Below are 19,048 nucleotides of genomic sequence, written 5' to 3'. Positions count from 1 at the left end.
TGCACTGAGGAAGATGTCTGTGCTACACTCTCCAGCTGCAGCACTTTGGACCTGAGAATCAGACGTCCCGCTGGACTGAACTCTGACAGTTCTACAGATGTAATTCTGACCCAAATGGCCCCTTTTCTTATTCTGAAAATTCTTAGAATTGGGGTTAAGGGCTCATCTACCTTTTCTATGATCTTTTCTCTGGGCTTATCCTATTCCAAAAGTGTGGCTGTCATCTGTCAGAGTGGTCAGTCAGTTTGTTTGCAGTGCTGTGGGATGTTTGACACAGGTACCACCAAAAGTAATGATGTAAAAGAGAACACACATCTTTTAGAGTGGACAGTGTGTTTGCTTCTTACCTTTTGGTTTTCTGTGACAAACTTCCCACAGCACTGCAACCTAACACACAGCTAAAGGCCGAATCACTTTAAATAAGATTATCCATACATCCATCCATCCATCTAGGCATTGAGCAGACACTCATCCAGATGTATTTTTTATACACATAGCATCTACATTGCATCCATTTATACAGCTGGATATATACTGAAGCAATGCAGGTTAAGTACCTTGTTCAAGGGTACAATGGCAGTTTCCCACCCAGGAATAGAGCCTGTGACCTTTAGGTTACAAGACCAGTTCTATAGCTATTATACTACACTGCCACCCTATCACAGTAGACACTTACATGAGAACATGCAACATATACAGAACTGATAGACTTAGTCATAAGGGCACACCAGCCATACAAAGGCCCTTATTTACTGCCAGCTGGGCTGCTAGTTCTCCTGTGCCTGTAGGGGCGGTATAACTACCATGCAGCACCCCTGTCATTGTAGGAGGAGGGTCTGTTGGTGATGGTGGTAGGTACTAGAGTTCTGGTCAGGTCAGACTTTATTTTGTCAAATGTATAATAGTGTGGATTGTGGGAAATGTTCTCTGGATAGCATTTAAGGGAAGCTCAAGCAATTTACGTGCAAAGTACATGGCACACTTATACACTGACTAGGGTGTGCATCTCTGCAAGAACCAATCACTGTTTTGGTGCCATAAATAAACTTCTCTTTCATCATCTTGTGTTGAAAATCCAACTATGGGGAATGACAGCCGGTCATGACCTCTGCAGAGTGTCTCATCATTGCACCAAGCCTGGCTCTGACAGACAGGCGCGTGTCCAATGCTAAAGGAGGCCACCGCCCTCCTGGAAGAGCACATAGGACACAGAAGCACTACTACAGACAAGGGCTACAGACAATAGCCAAGTGCTACAGACTCCAGTTCAAAGTGAAACCCCCCATTTCAACAGAGTCATTTACTCTCAAACCCAAGAGAGCGCTGCCCATGTTTAAGAGGAAGAAATTTCTTGTCTCTTACAAAAAGGGGTGATACATGTGATTCCCAAGAACGAACCCAACAAAACTTTTATTATCCTTAATTCCAGGTCCCAAAGAAGGACGGTTCTCTACTTCCTATCTTTAATCTCAGTGTTAAACATTTGAGGAAGTATAATTTCAAAATGTTAACAACATGCTTAATGTCAGAACGACTGGTTTTAATTAGGGATGCAAATTTTGTGCAATTCTTTTAATCGATTGTCGGCACCCATTAATTTATTAATAATGATAAACTGATTAGCTTAAAATCTTCTACATGGCCTTTAAAAAGAATGACTCAAAACAGACTTACCAATTAATGAGCTGTATCTATCAGAGAGGTTTTATTAAGACATGCTCAAACAATCATTTAAACAGGATTGTGTATTAAGGCCAAAACTACAAGAAGCAAAATCATAAAAACACAGATTCACGGACTGAGAAATCTGTTCAGGAGAGGAGGGACCGCTAAGGGCTGGCTGAACTGCCACTGTGATGGTGACAAAAGATATTTCTTATTAATTCTGCTTATTAATGCAAATGATTTACACTGCTTTTTAATGCTGCTTATTCATACTGCTTATTAATGCTGCTTATTTATGGTGCTTATTAATGCTGCTTATTAATGCTTAACTTTGTAATAAACTAATAGGCTTAACTTAATACTTAAGCATTTTGCACACAAAATCAGCTCACTGCCATGAGATTCACACAGCTCTCCTTTACCAATATTAAATAGCATGCTATGCTATCACAAATCACGACTAGCTAGCGAGCCAGAAGGCTAAACAACCGGATTGAGGGATGGCTACTAACTTTAGCTGGTACTAGCCAACTATCTTGCAAAGCAAACTATGCCTATATTTCTCAAATGCAATTAAGTGTGTATAACTAATTGCATTTCATTTTCACACGTTTGAAAAAGGGATTGATGCTCTACTAACCACTTCAGCAACACACCGTTAAGCTGTAGCCTACATCTCCTCCAGCATTGATGTGCGACAGAGTGCTGTGTGCGTGCGTACCTGCTGTTGCGAACCGATTTCATCCAGCAACCTTTGGAGAAACCAATACCATAGGGAAAGGGGGTGTGTGACTTTCTGAGGTATGATCTATAAGATAATTAGAAGAATACGTTTGACTCGTAATATAAAATTATCATAACTACATATTATAAAAAATAATAGTAATAAAATAAAATAAAAATATAAAATATCCAGATATCAAAAATCTGGTGGGGCACGTGCCCCCCCAGCTTGAATGGGCATGCGTGCATGCATCCAGTCTGCGTGCATGCATCCACGCACACACCCTCCCCCAAACACGTGACCTCCATGCCCAATTTCAGCCTCAAAATGTGTGGCTGCTAGAGGTTGGGGACAGCTTTGTGGACCGTCAGATGGTACATGCACAAGTTAGACAGCAGTTCATGATAAACTTTTCCTTGAAGTTTTATGGTGTTACGTAAATTTTCCACAAAGTTTTGCCATGTTACGTGATAGGCCTTTTGGTGATAGGCCACTCCTGCTGCCATACCCCCTTTTGCCAATTGGCATGAACAGTTAATGAGCTGTTCTTTGGCGCATGACCAACCTTTCCACAAAATCTTGTGCAAATCTGTGAATCCATTCGGGAGTTATGCGCCTTTTTGTGATAGGCCACGCCCATCGCCATGCCCCCTCTTGGTCAATCAGCCTGAAAAGTTACCCAGCTCTATCTTCGGTCATGGCCAACCTCCATGCCAAATTTCAACCTCCTGGGGCGAAAACTGTGGCTGCTACATGGTGGGACACATTTTGTGAGACCAACCGACCGACAGACAGAGCCATAGAGCTGCGGTTGCCTCAAGACCTTATGTTTCCCTCCACACTAGGAATTTGAAAATATAAAATTGCTTATCACCACTTTCATTGAATTTTGAGTGGTTTAGTCAACTTTGTCACACATGTGGTGTTCCATAGAAAATTAATGGGTGACTACTGTATTTGATGTTCATCCAGCAGATGGAAAACATCCCCATACACACACCCACCACCCACCACCTCACCTCACCTCACCCCCACTGTTAAACAAAATTTGGTGATTTATGGTTTTTGTGTTAATATAAGAGCGGTTAAAACAGACCAGCCAAATTTGGCCACAAACACTATAATAATGGGGGGAGCAACGAACACTGGAGAAAGGTTAATTCACACGGCTTCTCTTATCCCTCCATCGACCATACGGGTCAATGAGAAACAACAAGACAGCTTCTGTCACGGGTCGAAGTGAGGTGGACCCAAATGCAGACTCGAACAACAGAGTGGTCGAAACTCCCGTAGGAGATATTTAATGCGGAAGTACACAATACAGCAGGCAGTCTCGTAGTCAGTTCGTGCAAAGATCAAAACCAGAAAAAAGCCACCGGAGCAAAAGTACAAAATCGGAAAGCAAAATCAAAGTCGGTAAACAGGCAGAGGTCAGAACAGAAAATCAGCAAAACAAAGACGGCAGGCAAAAATCGGTGGTCAGGAAAACAGGCAAGATCTAAACACGAGTCAAACAAGAGGGTAAACGCTGGAAAGGCACTGTAAACAAAGACACAATCTGAGAAACAGAGAATATATACCAAAAGAACCAGGTGAGTGAAATGAGAGATAATTGAACAGAGCGTGAGCATGCAAACAGGGAAAAGGTGAATGAAATGAGTGATTAGCCAGTGCATGAGAATGTGGCCAGAACAGGTGAGAGTGATCAGCTGAGGGGAGAGAGAGAGACAGAGAAAACCACGCCCATACTACAAACCGAAACAAAGATTGTGCAGGAGAAAAGCAGATAGTCAACTACAAAGTGAAGTGACAACAGAAACATAACAGCTTCTGTTCATCCCCTACAAGACATCCCTACTACAGGAGCTCTCAATCAATGTCTATGGCATTACAGTGACTGCCTTTCCCTTTGCAACAAGCCTGGGTCCAGAATGACCAGGTAGACCTCAAGCAGCACATCAAGGCAAAATCAGGGTCCTTCAGATTCCTCCTGTACAACATCAGGAGGATTTGACCATACCTGACCACGCACTCCACCCAGCTACTTGTCCAGAGTATGGTGACCTCCCGTCTTGACTCCTGCAACTATTTCCTTGCAGGCCAGCCAGCTTGTGCCATACAGCCCCTACAGATGATTCAGAATGTGGCTGCCCTACTGAGGTCACTCCACTGGCTACCAATCGTCACCAGGATCAGGTACAAGTCCTTAACACACCTACACAAAAGGACAGCCCCTGCCTACCTACAGGACATGATTCAATCCTACAAGCCAGCTCGACCACTCCACTCTTCTACAGCAGGTCAACTTGCACTCGCTGCCATCAGGGTGAATGGTTCTCGCTCGTCCCTAGCACAAAGCTTCTCCACCCTAGCTCCCCAGTGGTGGAACAAACTCCCTGTTCCTCTACAAACCACTCAGTCATTGCCCGTCTTCTGCTGTAGTCTGAAGACGCATCTCTTCAAACTGTACCTGGACTAACTATCACTACTCTGCAGGGTATACCCAGCTAGGATCACTTATCACTTGTACCCTTCTACCTTATTCCTGTAACACTTTCATGTTACACATGCACCTCCAACCAGCACTCATATTGCATTTGTATCGTTAACTAGATGTTGTAGCATGACAACTAGCTACAACATCAAGTTAACGATACAAATGCAATATGAGTGCTGGTTGGAGGTTTAATTTGTTTGAAATAACATTGGGCCTCATTCACCAATATCTTCCTAAGTTTTTTCTTTAATTTGTTCTTAAGAAAAGTCCTGAGAAAAATCTACTTCAGATTCACGACGTGTTCTTAAACCGCAGAATTGTTCGCACATGTGTTCTTAAAATGATGAATCCCATCGTCTTCGTAAATGTAAAGCAGTTGTTCCTAATTAGCATAGGTAAACGCCCCGCCAATCCCCATAAAAGTGCATGAGACTGCAGGGCCGTGTGCACACACAGAAATCGAACAGAAAAGTTGAGAGCGATCAAAGTCAATAATGCCCAAACGAAAATCTAAAGAGGGTGGAGCACCGGACTCCAAACGTAAGAAAAACTTCTGTAGTTCTGAAGTGGAGGTATTGCTGTGGGAAGTACACACCAAACGACCTGTCATATTTAGTAGCGTCAGTAGTGGATATAAAATAACAAAAAAAGATGCATGGGATGCTATTACTCATTCCGTGAATGCTGTATCCGGAGAAGGGCGGATGAAGTGAAAAAAAAAATGATTTGATGTCAAATCAGAGGCAAAAAAAAAAATTAAATTCTGGTGGGAGGGGGCTCAAGGAATTGCGTGTTGTGCATTCAAACGACAAAGTGCTTCTCATCACATTAATATCGCTAATTAAATCAACCGGCAGTAAACTGCATCTCATAAAAAACACGTTTTCAACATACAAAAATGCCAAGTTACTCACACATACAAGACATACCCCGTCTATAACTCATTCATTCACACTACAAAAATCCAGGCCTGCCATTAAAACTATTGATATCAAAATGACGCCAAGTTACGGTACTACAAACAATATAGGCTATCTTGCCTCACCGAAATGAAATAAGATGTATTCCAAAGCAATGCTACCCAATATTTCCTCAATTCTTTCAAGTCACTTGGCCCTGTGTTTTGTAATCTTACCATTTTACAATGTCATGCAAATGTTGTGTCAGATGAAAGTGTCAAATATTTCGAATTTCCTCATGGAACACATTGAAATTCATGTACAAAACTGCTGCTGAGTGACTACAGGAAGCATATTTCTCCAGAAAACATATGTTTATACTTGCTTCTGAACTGAATTTGAGTAAATGTACAAGTTATTGTATATTTGCTACGTACAATAAATACTGCATGTCAAATACATATTGTACATACATACATAGAGAACTTCTTTATCCCCATGGGGACATTTCCCTCGCAGCATGTTACATTCACATTTACAAACAGACATTTATACCAAGAAATATACAATCATTCACGCAACAGAAAGGCTGGGCAGCGAAATACATACATACCAATACAAATTGGACATATAGACGCCTATTCAATCTTGACTGTGAGAAAGCCATCCACACATATGTTTGGCCTGTCCATGTACTGCATGCTTATACAAACAGGGCCAAGTGACTTGAAAGAATTGATATCATTTCTTTTTGCAGTGTGAGAAATGCGAAGTGACCCTGTAAGAAATGGTTGTGGATTATGGCTATCGTTGTGTGAATTTGTACAGTCTGATGAGCGTGTACCGTTTAGCAGTTTCAGTTTGCTATATATGTGAAACAGTTCAGAAGGGTGCGGTGGCATAAGCGTAAAAGATCAGAAAGGCAGGTGAAATATGGCCAGTGTATGTACTCACGAATTTGACGGCCATCCAACGAGCCTTGATTGACAAAAGAATCAGCAAGCACGTAGAATTAGAACTCCCTAGGTCACAACTTGTGTACCCTTCTGTCCTGCTCCGTTGTCTGTGATTTCGTGGAGGTGCACTTTTAGTGTTTGTAAGGTTAGGCATTTTGTAGCTTTCTGCAGTGGGAATTTCAAGGTAAATGGCTGCATTATATAGCGCTTTATCCAACGCTATGATGCCTTCGCGGCAGTTAGGTAGTGCTGCTCAGCATCGGAGCCGAGGTTTGACGCACTCCGGCAACGTCTACTCTGACTAGCCACGTTTGCAAGTAGAACCGGAAAACTCGATAGTGGAGAATAGGAGCAGACGCATATGTCCCGGCAGGCTTTGCATATGAGAAAATAACAACAGTGTGAGATAAATTAGGAGAAATGATGAAATTGCATAGTTGAAACAATATGTTTTTAGCAGAATGGGCATGTAGGTGAAGGTTGACATGATCACAGACTATAGTGCGAAGTGAATGAAGTGACCATGAGCGAGCTTAGTTTCTTTATTGAATGGTATATATAACAGTGGGGCTGAAGCATTAGTCGTAAAAGTGGAGGGTTAAGTAACGTGTGAAATCTATTGCACTAATGTGCTTTTCTCATGTTCATTACTAGTAGCTATACTTATGAGTGAGTCATGATTTTAAATGTAATGTTTTAATGGGGAGTTGCAGAATGTAAATACGTAGTAATTGTTTGTATGTGGCTAGATAGAGAACATGGCGAGGTAACATGAATGTAGAAATGTGGCATTTGCTGATAAGAAGGTTTTGTACGGTAGCCAAGTGAAGAAATATAGTTAGTATAAATGGCACAGTGGTGAACTGGTTGTAACTGTTTAATAAAAGGAATACATTTGCCGTCATGAAATGCATATGGTTGGCCGTGAGTGAGTTTTGGTAAAGCAAACATAAGCGTAAGAAAACGTTAGTGTAAAAGAGAAAATTATCTGCCTGAGGGCGAGGCGGGATTCAATCCTTCAACCGGAGGTTTACCAGTCTGTGACTTTGTTAGTGCAGCACCACGACATAGCTATGCAATGCGTGAAATATCATTAGCAAACCTGTCCGTGGTTTTAAAGAAGAACACAGACCAGTCAGCACAGAAGAGCTCCCGTTGAATCCATATGGCTGTGCAATATTGTAGCCGATTAATAACTGAATGTGCAGACGGTACGTCATAATGCAATTCAGTTCAGTATACGTTCGGTGAACGGCGGGTAGATATGGTGCAAAAGCAATAATTGAGAAGTAGTAGACAATTATTAGTGATGGTAAAAGCAGGTTAAAGAAAAGCGTTCCTAGCTGGGTTGGAACCTAGAATCCTGTGTTCCCAAGACTGGGACTTTGCCCACTACGCCACAGGCAGACTAGCTGTTTAAACTGGAAATGTTTCAGAGTAAAAAGGTATGGGTATTTTGTGTGTGTATGCAAGTTTTTCATTGGGTTTGATTTTGATTTGGCTGGTGTCGGTAAAATGTCCAATGGGGAGACATGTTGTTAGTGGGATAGGCGGCAGGAAAAATAAGAATGAGAAGAAGAAGAAGAAAGAGAAGAAGGAGAAAACGCAAAATCCCCTTAGTTTGGGGCTTTATTGTGTGGACATGTGAAGTTGTTTATGAAATCTGTCTGTTGAAATGTTTTTAAGGGCTGAGTGTCTGTGGCTGTTGTGGTCATTTCTGTGGGGAACCCTGAAAAGTGCCAAAATCTCAGTGCTGTATAGGTATGGGGCATGCCAAGTTACGCCTTGGCGGGATGGCATACCTGCCATCCCAATCGGAGTAAACCCGTCGCTGCACAAAACACTGCACAAAAAATGTATTGCCAGTCATTTTGGTGTCACCCCCCTAGTGACGCCTCTGAATAAGTGTTCTCTTCTTCAACATGTCCATGTGTTTAAAAAGTGTTACCTAAGTGCTTAGTTTGTATTCAATATTTAAACATTTGCTTTTGCAGTATAGACCAAACATTACATAATTGAAACCCCCAAAAATAAAAGGTCACTAATATGGTTTGTTTTTTATCATTTATTTACAGATGAACTCCCGCTTGCCATGGTTCTGTATTTCTGCCTCTGTTTTTCCTTGTTTGTGTTTCAGTTCGTTCTCCCTCCCTGTGTTAATTGTATTATTGGTTTTAATTATTCTATCATTGTTCCCGCCTGTCTCGTTACTTAATCATCGTCCCCACCTGTTTCTCGTTATCCCTTCCCTCTCGTTTGATTATGTATTGAGTTCACCTGTATCTTGTCTATTTAAGTTCTTTGTCCCCTTGACTCAGGTGCTGGTTCCTTGTGTTTGTTTCTGATTTGTATGTATCTGCTTGCCTGTGTTTGGGTGTTTCTGCCTGCCTGTGTTTTGACCTGCTTGTGTGTTTCTGACTGTATTTCCACTTGTGTGTTCCTGCCTGTTAGTTCCTGTCCTGCCTGTGTTCTGCGCTGTGTGTTTTGAATTTTGAGTGTTCTGTTTTGTGCCCTGCATGGCCTTTTGGTTTCCTGGTTTTTGTCCCCTGTCATGCAAGTAAAGTCTTTGTTAATTTTCCTTTTTTGAGTTTGCGTTTTTTTTTTTTTTTTTCTTTCTCTCTGCATTTGGGTCCTCCCTACCTGTTACGTGACACTGCTGAGGCAACTACCCTCTGAGGTGGAACCTGGCACCTTAATGCTTTGTAAAATAATGAAAATTATAAAAAATTATAAATGATAAAAAGAATAATATTATAGGATTTAAATTACAATACAACTGTAGAACAGAAGAAAACACAATAACCAATTATTTTGCACAAACATGTCAGCACAAGTGTGCGTAGATTCTGTTCTTACCTAAGAACAAATCCCAAATAAGAAAACATTGGTGAATGTCAGAATCTTCGTAAGAACTGCGTAAGTGGGTTTTAAGAAGAAAATTCTTAAGAATGGTTGGTGAATGAGGCCTATTTTCTGACCTAGCCTATGCTTATTTTGGCAGCATCATACTCCAGTTAGAGCAATAAGGTCGGCCAACCAGATGCTCTTGGATGTTCCAAGATCCAAGCACAAAAATAGAGGGGACCGAGCTTTTGCGGTAGCTGCCCCTCTGGAACAGCGTACCTTTTCATATAAGAATTGCTCAGACCCTAGAATCTTTTAAGTTGCTGCTGAAGAGCCACCTCTCCTCGTTGGCATTCAATTCGAGTTGAGCTTGTCTCCTTGATTTTATCTTCTATTGTGCTATAATTCTTTTATACTGTGTTTATTGCTTCCTTTTTATTCTTATTTACTTTTATATTCGTTTTTGGTATTAAGTCTGTTCTGCACTTTGTTCAATTGTGGTTGTTGTAAATGTGCTATACAAATAAACTTTGACTTGACTTTGACTTTCTGCGTTGACTGAACTTACTGTGTTAATGGCTATGAATAACTGTCATCATGAGTATTGTGCCTTATTGGACCTGTGTTTCGTAGTTGTTTCAATGACCTTTGGTATGCATCCATTGACATTGACTGTCCAGTAAAGCATACTGTAAATATAGGAAAAGGATTAAAGCATCAGAAACTCTTTCAGAGACTGAATGCTTCTTGTTTAAAAGTCTCTATTTAGAATTAGGGCTGGGCAATACAACACAACGAAAATTATCTAATTCAATAATGGTTGTCACCACTGCGTGGTGTATTGCCGTTCTTTTCGTCTTTTTCATTAGTTATAGGCTACCTGTTGTGGTAGTAAACAAACATGCTTCAGAGACCGTGTGAAATGCTTCTGGAAAAAACTGATCAGGAGAAAGGCCTTATAGCTTCAATGTCATTTACAAAGACTCATCACAGGTTCACACGGAAGATGTATGATCTTGCTGCTGATTGGCTGCCTTAACACTCAATAGACGCTTACGCTTTTTTCTCTGGAAGCATTTCACACAGCCTCTATAGTTTGGTTGTTTAATACCACTGTGAGACACACGCACACGTACACACGCAGACCCACACACACACACACCAACCCTGTTCCTCTTACAGTTTGCATCACCAAGGTGCCATTTGTTTTCCTGCACACAATGTCTGCTCATCCTAACCGAGGGAATGGACAGTTCTCCACGGCCCAACTAAAGCTCTTGTTTGTTCTGCAACAAGGACATTAAATTCCCCCTTCGGGGCCTTCAATATGATATCACGTATCTCCTCAATTATTTGGTGATATCCATCTCCCATATATAAGACCCAAAGGGTACAGGACAGGATATTAGTGACTTAGAGTCATTATTCTGTATTGTTTGTTTGACGTTTGTCAACATAAGGACTAGAGTTGTGCCTATGAAAGTCAAGGAAGCAGTTATGAAGCTGATAAATAAGAATGAAATCTGTTGGAGACATAGGCCACCCTTAGGCTCACCAAAATCAACTGTTTGGAACATCATTAAGAAAAAAGAGAGCACTGGTGAGCTCGATAATTGCAAATGGCTTGCTAGGCCAAAAAATACCTCCTCAGTTGATGACAAAGTTTTCTCACCGTAATGAAGAAAAACCCCCAAACACCTGTCCAACAAATCAGAAACACTCTACATAATACAGGTATGGATGTGTCAGTACCTCCTGTCTGCAGAAGACTTCACAAACAGAATGACAGAAGCTACACTGCAAGATGCAAACCATTAGTTAGCATTAGCATAACACAAATCTGTCCACAATCAACACACCATCTCAATACATAAAACCCATATTGATTATCTTAACGATCACCAAGAAAACAACCCTCCTAAATTGAAAATCTAGGAATTAATTAAGTATCACACAATGGCAAAACTTTCTCACTGAACACATATCAATGGAAAAAAATAACTGCCTCACTTAAACATCTAAGTGACTTCACCACTATGATATGTAAACATTGTAACTGTATAAATAAACTTGTCCTCCATCAAGTGGGGGAGTTGGTGGGCCAATTGAAAAATAATGAATAAATGAATAATTAATTAACATTAAAAAAAAGATTTATAGCAGTGGAGACATATTGCAATACCCATGCAGCCAACAACACACCTTGTCTTTTAGCACTAAGAAACTAAATTGTCATCACCATGAATGAGTGTTTATAGCAGGTAAGCCTACAGTGAGGGACCTGAATCTTTTCTCTACTCACATATTTCACACTCCACATACTGTTGGAATCCAAAGATAAAAAGTTCACAGGGATTAAAATTCTCTAGAATGAAAGTTGGGGCTTCAGGTGTGTGTTGTACTCCATGCAACATTTTCCTGTTTGGTGGGAATTCTTTAGGTGCTCCTGTTCAGATTCATGGGCAAATCAATCAGTCACATAATCATAAGAAATGCATTTTTGAATTAGAGGATAATTACTTTGATGGAGCATACATTTTTTCAGCTGTAGTTATAATCAGTTACAATAGTAAGAGCTTGGAAACCCTACATGCTAGCCAGATCCCTCCGTTCTGCTACCTCAGGACGCCTAGCACCTCCCCCTCTTCGCACCTGCACTTCCAGAACACGTCTCCTGTCTGTTCTGGCCCCACGATGGTGGAATGACCTCCCTGTGGAGGTCAGAACAGCTGAGACACTGACCCATTTCAAACGACGACTGAAGACTCACCTCTTCAGGCTGCACCTCTCCCCATCCCTCCCTACCCCCCTGTAAATGACTGTAAGCTTAGGGTTGTAACTAAAATTTAAAAACAAAAAGGCAGCAGAATATTTTAAAAAACCAGAGATATAAATGTAGACACCAGACCTAGATTCTAGAACGCTAACTACAAGAAAGCCACATATTTTATCTAGTGGGAGGGGAGGGGGGAGGGGAATGGACACCCCTTCTGACATACACACACACACATGCAGACCCACTCTTACACACAGACACACACATTCACACCTCCAATGGTTACCCCCAAGTTCGTGCTCTGTCTTATCTGTAGGCTATCCTGGCCAAGTGTTTTGAAGCTTCCTATGGCTCAGAACAGCCAAATGGTGAATTAGACTAACTGAAATGTAAAATCAGTTAGTACACACACACATAATTTGGCTAGCTGTTTTACAACTTGTTTGATCCACTATATCCAATATCTGCATGGATATCAGCATCAGCTCTTCTGTTGTTTGCAAATTATTTAGTCGTCAACCTCGTGCCACTTATTTGTGAGCCAGCCTTAAATGCTAATTGAGTGAATTGCACAGAAACATGCCCGTATTGGCTATATATTATTTAATAGGCTAAATGTTTCGGAAAGTCCTGTGAATCATATAATAACATAGGCCTGTGCCAGGTTCATGTAGGAATTCACATCCAAAGCACAGTAGGTGAAATTACTTTCACTAGGAACTAGAGTTAGAGTCTGAAGTCGGAATCAGTCACTGCATGACTCACTCGTTCACTAGGAACTAAAGTCAGTGAACAAGAGTCTGAAGTTGGAATCAGTCGCTGCATGACTCTCGTTCTCGTTTATGGAAGTCCATCCATCCATTATCTATACCCGCTTATCCTGGTCAGGGTCACAAGGCGAGAGGCAGGAATACACCCTGGAAAGGTCGCCAAACTATCATAAGGCACACACACCATTCACTCACCATTCACACACACTCGGTGTACCCGGAGGAAATCCACATGAACACGGGAGAACATGCAAACTTCACACAGAAAGGCCCAGGCCGGGATTCGAACCCAGGACCTTCTTGCTGAGGCGACGGTGCTACCAGCAGAATAAAATGTCATTTTATGCACAATCCTTTCAGAAACACCACAATCCTGCAGCACAAACCAGTGTGTAATGGAGGAGTAAAACTTGCCTTCAACAAAAGGTCAGTGTGTGAAAGAGAGTGGGGTAAATGTATGGATATCACTAGAGTTCATAGCAGGAAAATGGAGCTGGATGAAGACTGCAATGTGTGACAGGCCTTAAACATTTTACTATGCAGGTCAATGTTTTACCATATCAATCAGACAGTCTGTATCCAGTTCTCACCGGTGACCTATTACAACAGGGACAGGGATTGTTTGACATTAGTACTTTCTTTTATTTATCTATTATCCCTCGTAGTTAGTTTATGTTTTAAAAAGATTACTTTCAGCAAGGTCCTGAAAATGAATGGGAGTGAATTGGGAGCTGGACAACCAGGAGGAATGGCGATGCCGTTAACGGTTAACAGGGACAGCATATGTTGCTAGTATTCACGCTATCCAAATACAATGGGGTAAGCTCCAACAAATTACTTGTGAAATATCCCTTTAATTATCCTGGTACCTAATTCATTTCATATGAGGATTGTGGGTATGCATCACAAGTTCTTTGTGTGTTCTTTTTCTTTATATATCAATCTGTTGGGGAGAATCACGTGACATACTGGGATGGCTGCCCAGTGATTTTGCTCCTTGCTCTCTCTCCTCTTCATTTAACTGTTTTCATTACAAATGGCTAACTTAACTGTTCACTCCCAGTTCAGTTTATTGGTGCTGTTGACCAAGATATAAAATATGTCAATTTCTTCAAGAACAAAGACTCCTTCAGGCAAGACTCACCCAGAAAGGGACATGATGAGGAATCATGTGTCATGCTAGCAGCCATTGTATAGGCTGTATTAGAAAAACACAGACAATATTTTGAGACACAGCTCTCCCGGATCGAGGGCGAAACCCGGTCCATACAAGCTGAAATCTCCCAGTATTCACTTGGCATGAAAGAGCTACGGGCTGAATTTGCCAATTTGAAAGCCAAAGTTAAACTAGCCGAAACCGCTGCCTTGCTGGACCAGGCCAAACAGGATCAGCTTGAGGCTAAAATGGCGGAGCTGGAGGATAGGAGCAGGTGTTGCAACCTTTGCATTGTTAACCTACCGGTGAATTCTGAAGGATCAGACCGGGTTGGTTTTCTTACCAATTCTCTCAAAGAGTGATTTCTCTCTCTGGCTGACAGGACTATAGAAGTAATGAGGGCCCACCGTTTCTATGGCGGCTGATCAAAAACAGCAGACAGGCCTGGAACATTGATTATTAATCTGCTGGGGTACACGGATCGACAGCATATTTTGCAAGTCGCCAGGAAATCACCAGTGAAGCTTAACGGGATAGTCATTCGTTTTTATCCAGACTTCAGCGATTACACAGCACAGCGGCACAGAGCCTTCTCTTCTCTGCTGGCAGTAACCTGTGATCGCGGTCTCCAGACATTGCTAATATACCCAGCCACACTGAAGCTCACTCACAATGGTGCACAGCACCTTTTCAAGTCTCCGGCTGAGGCAAGATCGGTTCATCAAATGTCTTTCCTGCTAGAGCTGTTCCAGTCAACTGTAAGAGCTGGTATAGTGAAGTGGAAAGGTATGGGAGCAACAACAGCTCAGCAGCGAAGCGGTACGCCACACAAGCTCACGAGGATTAAATTAAGGATTTTACATTTAAAATGATATTCATGTTCCTGATGCAGCTTTAGTGAAATTATCATCCTGAATCATGCCATCGAGCACGTTCTAGCTGCTGGTCCACCTTCAGCAGTGCCACCAGATGCCCAACACGTAGACATCTATTCCTTACAATGCTAGTATTAATCAACCATTTTATCAGTTACTTATAGCACATAAATAGCAGCTATAAGAGCTTATAATGCGTATAAATCATTTGCATTAAAGCAGCTAATAGGTATGATGCAGCTCGCAAGAGTATGAAAGGTCAGGCAACAGCGTACACAAGCCTAAGATCATGATGTGCAATGCCAAGCGTCAGCTGGAGTGGTGTAAAACACACTGCCATTGGACTCTGGAGCAGTGGAAATGCATTCTCTGGAGTGATGAATCACACTTCTCTACCTGGCAGTCTGACGGATGAATCTGGGTTTGGTGGAATGCATAGTGCCAACTGTATAGTATGAAGGAGGAGAAATCATGGTCTGGGGCTGTTTTTCATGGTTTGGGCTAGACCCCTTAGTTCCTCTGAGGGGAAATCTTAATGCTACAGCATATAATGCCATTCAAGAAAATAGTGTGCTTCAACTTTGTGGCAACAGCTTGGGGAAAGTCCTTTCCTGTTTCAGCATGACACTGTTCCAGTGCACAAAGCAAGGCACACAAAGAAATGGTTTGCTGAGTTTGGTGGGGAAGAGTTTGTCTGGCTGGCACAGAGCCCTGACCTCCACTCCATCAAACACCTTTGAGAGAATTAGAAAGCATTATGCCCAACATCAGTACCCGACCTCACTAATGCTCTTGTAGCTGAATGGAAGCAAATCCCCGCAGCCATTTTCCAAAATCTACTAGATAGCCTTCCCAGAAGAGTGGAGGCAGTTACAGAAGCAAAGGGGGGTCCAACTCCATATTAATGCCCCTGGTTTTGGAATGAGATGTTCAACAAGGGTGTGATGTTCAGGTGTCCACACACTTTTGGAAATGTAGTGTATGAGCATACCCCAGTCAATACGCTGATCTGCAAACTCGTATTCACACAATCATTGAGGTTACAGCCATTTGTTTTCTTCCTTGTGACAAAATTCAGACATACACAACCATACTCAGGAATTAATTTTTGTTAAGGTCACGTAGTACAGAGCACTACTCACCCCAGTCTCTGCAGTTTACAGTTTGGACTCATCAGTCCAGCACAGAGCAGCTCCACTCCTGAATCTCCCAGGTTATTGTAGTTGAGGTCCAGATCTCTCAGGGGTGAGTCTGATGACTGGAGAGCTGAGGCCACAATATCACCTGACTTCTCTGTGAGGTTACAGCTGTTCAGTCTGCAAATAAGAGTTCATATATTATATTATACTTATATTAGGTATACATAAAACAAATGGTAAATGATACAAATGATAATGTTCAGTGATGAAGAGTGAAATTGAGGATTTTAAGGTTGATGATGCACTGAGGAAGATGTCTGTGCTACACTCTCCAGCTGCAGCACTTTGGACCTGAGAATCAGACGTCCCGCTGGACTGAACTCTGACAGTTCTACAGATGTAATTCTGACCCAAATGGCCCCTTTTCTTATTCTGAAAATTCTTAGAATTGGGGTTAAGGGCTCATCTACCTTTTCTATGATCTTTTCTCTGGGCTTATCCTATTCCAAAAGTGTGGCTGTCATCTGTCAGAGTGGTCAGTCAGTTTGTTTTCAGTGCTGTGGGATGTTTGACACAGCTACCACCAAAAGTAATGATGTAAAAGAGAACACACATCTTTCAGAGTGGACAGTGTGTTTGCTTCTTACCTTTTGGTTTTCTGTGACAAACTTCCCACAGCACTGCAACCTAACACACAGCTAAAGGCCGAATCACTTTAAATAAGATTATCCATACATCTATCCATCCATCTAGGCATTGAGCAGACACTCATCCAGATGTATTTTTTATACACATAGCATCTACATTGCATCCATTTATACAGCTGGATATATACAGAAGCAATGTAGGTTAAGTACCTTGTTCAAGGGTACAATGGCAGTTTCCCACACAGGAATAGAGCCTGTGACCTTTAGGTTAAAAGACCAGTTCCATAGCTATTATACTACACTGCCACCCTATCACAGTAGACACTTACATGAGAACATGCAACATATACAGAACTGATAGACTTAGTCATAAGGCCACACCAGTCATACAAAGCCCCTTATTTACTGCCAGCTGGGCTGCTAGTTCTCCTGTGCCTGTAGGGGCGGTATAACTACCATGCAGCACCCCTGTCATTGGAGGAGGGGGGTCTGTTGGTGATGGTGGTAGGTACTAGAGTTCTGGTCAGGTCAGACTCTATTTTGTCAAATGTATAATAGTGTGGATTGTGGGAAATGTTCTCTGGATAGCATTTAAGGGAAGCTCAAGCAATTTACGTGCAAAGTACATGGCACACTTATACACTGACTAGGGTGTGCATCTCTGCAAGAATCAATCACTGTATTGGTGTCATAAATAAACTTCTCTTTCATCATCTTGTGTTGAAAATCCAACTATGGGGAATGACAGCCGGTCATGACCTCTGCAGAGTGTCTCATCATTGCACCATGCCTGGCTCTGACAGACAGGCGCGTGTCCAGTGCTAAAGGAGGCTACCGCCCTCCTGGAAGAGCACATAGGACACAGCAGCACTACCACAGACAAGGGCTACAGACAATAGCCAAGTACTACAGACTCCAGTTCAAAGTGAAACCCCCCATTTCAACAGAGTCATTTAACCCCTGAACACAAGAGAGCGCTGCCCATGTTTAAGAGGAATAAATTTCTTGCCTCTTACAAAAAGGGGCGATATGTGTGATTCCCAAAGAACGAACTCAACAAAACTTTTATTATCCTTAATTCCAGGTCCCAAAGAAGGACGGTTCTCTACTTCCTATCTTTAATCTTGGTGTTAAACATTTGAGGAAATATAATTTCAAAATGTTAACAACATGCTCAATGTCAGAACGACTGGTTTTAATTAGGGATGCAAATTTTGTGCAATTCTTTTAATTGATTGTCGGCACCCATTAATTTATTAATAATGATAAACTGATTAGCTTAAAATCTTCTACATGGCCTATAAAAAGAATGACTCAAAACAGACTTACCAATTAATGAGCTGTATCTATCAGAGAGGTTTTATTAAGACATACTCAAACAATAATTTAAACAGGATTGTGTATTAAGGCCAAAACTACAAGAAGCAAAATCATAAAAACACAGATTCCCAAAATTGAGAAAACTGTTCAGGAAGGGGGCCGCAAGGGGGGGCTGAAATGATGTGATGGTGCAAAAGATATTTTTTATTAAATTTTGCTTTTTAATGCAAAAGATTTATACGCTTTTTTAATGTGCTTATTCAAAATGCTTATTTAAAGCTGCTTATTTAAGGCAAATGGGTTTTATACGCTTATTAATGCTCTTTTAAAACTGCTTATTATGGTGCTTATTATTCTTTAAATTTGTATAAAATATAGGGTTAAATTAACTTAACTTTTTGTTAAGGAATGGACATGTCTACTGCTTTGGGCATCGGTGTGCAGCCTGCTGAAGGTGAGACCGCAGCGAGAAGACTGCTCAATGGGACTGATTTCCGGAATGGCCAATAACATTTTACTAATCTCCCCGTCGAGGAACCATGAAATTTTCATTTAAATTTTTTAAAAATTCTCTTTAAATTTAAAACTAATCCCAACTTTTTTTTCATTTAAAAGGGTTTAAAGAAATTTTAACAGTTTTTAATCTATAAAAGAAACAAACAAATTCTTTTTAATGATTAAAAGTTAATCGATTAAATTAACCCCTAGATCACTCAATGAATCTAAGCATTTATCCCCCCAATGAAATTTCTCTGCTTTCCCATCTGGGGGTTGCTCCTT

At 41.3% G+C, this 19,048-nt stretch overlaps 1 protein-coding gene across 20 annotated transcripts in view; it reads right to left on the bottom strand.

Annotated features, from left to right (window-relative positions):
- The window catches only part of LOC135242401 (NACHT, LRR and PYD domains-containing protein 12-like), a 505,695-nt gene that overhangs the window by 431,276 nt on the left and 55,371 nt on the right, over positions 1–19,048 (bottom strand). For 4 of the 20 annotated variants that reach the window (XM_064313459.1, XM_064313462.1, XM_064313461.1 and 1 more), the window contains one exon: positions 16,305–16,478. The exons of the other annotated variants lie outside the window; for them this stretch is intronic. In XM_064313459.1, the coding sequence (XP_064169529.1) occupies positions 16,305–16,478 (174 nt within the window). The remainder of the gene's footprint in view (positions 1–16,304; positions 16,479–19,048) is intronic. 20 annotated transcript variants of the gene reach the window in all.

Source organism: Anguilla rostrata, chromosome 16, assembly GCF_018555375.3.
Source record: "Anguilla rostrata isolate EN2019 chromosome 16, ASM1855537v3, whole genome shotgun sequence".
Lineage (NCBI taxonomy): Eukaryota > Metazoa > Chordata > Actinopteri > Anguilliformes > Anguillidae > Anguilla > Anguilla rostrata.
Note: the sequence above shows the minus strand (reverse complement) of the source record. Positions and strands in the feature narration are given on the sequence as shown.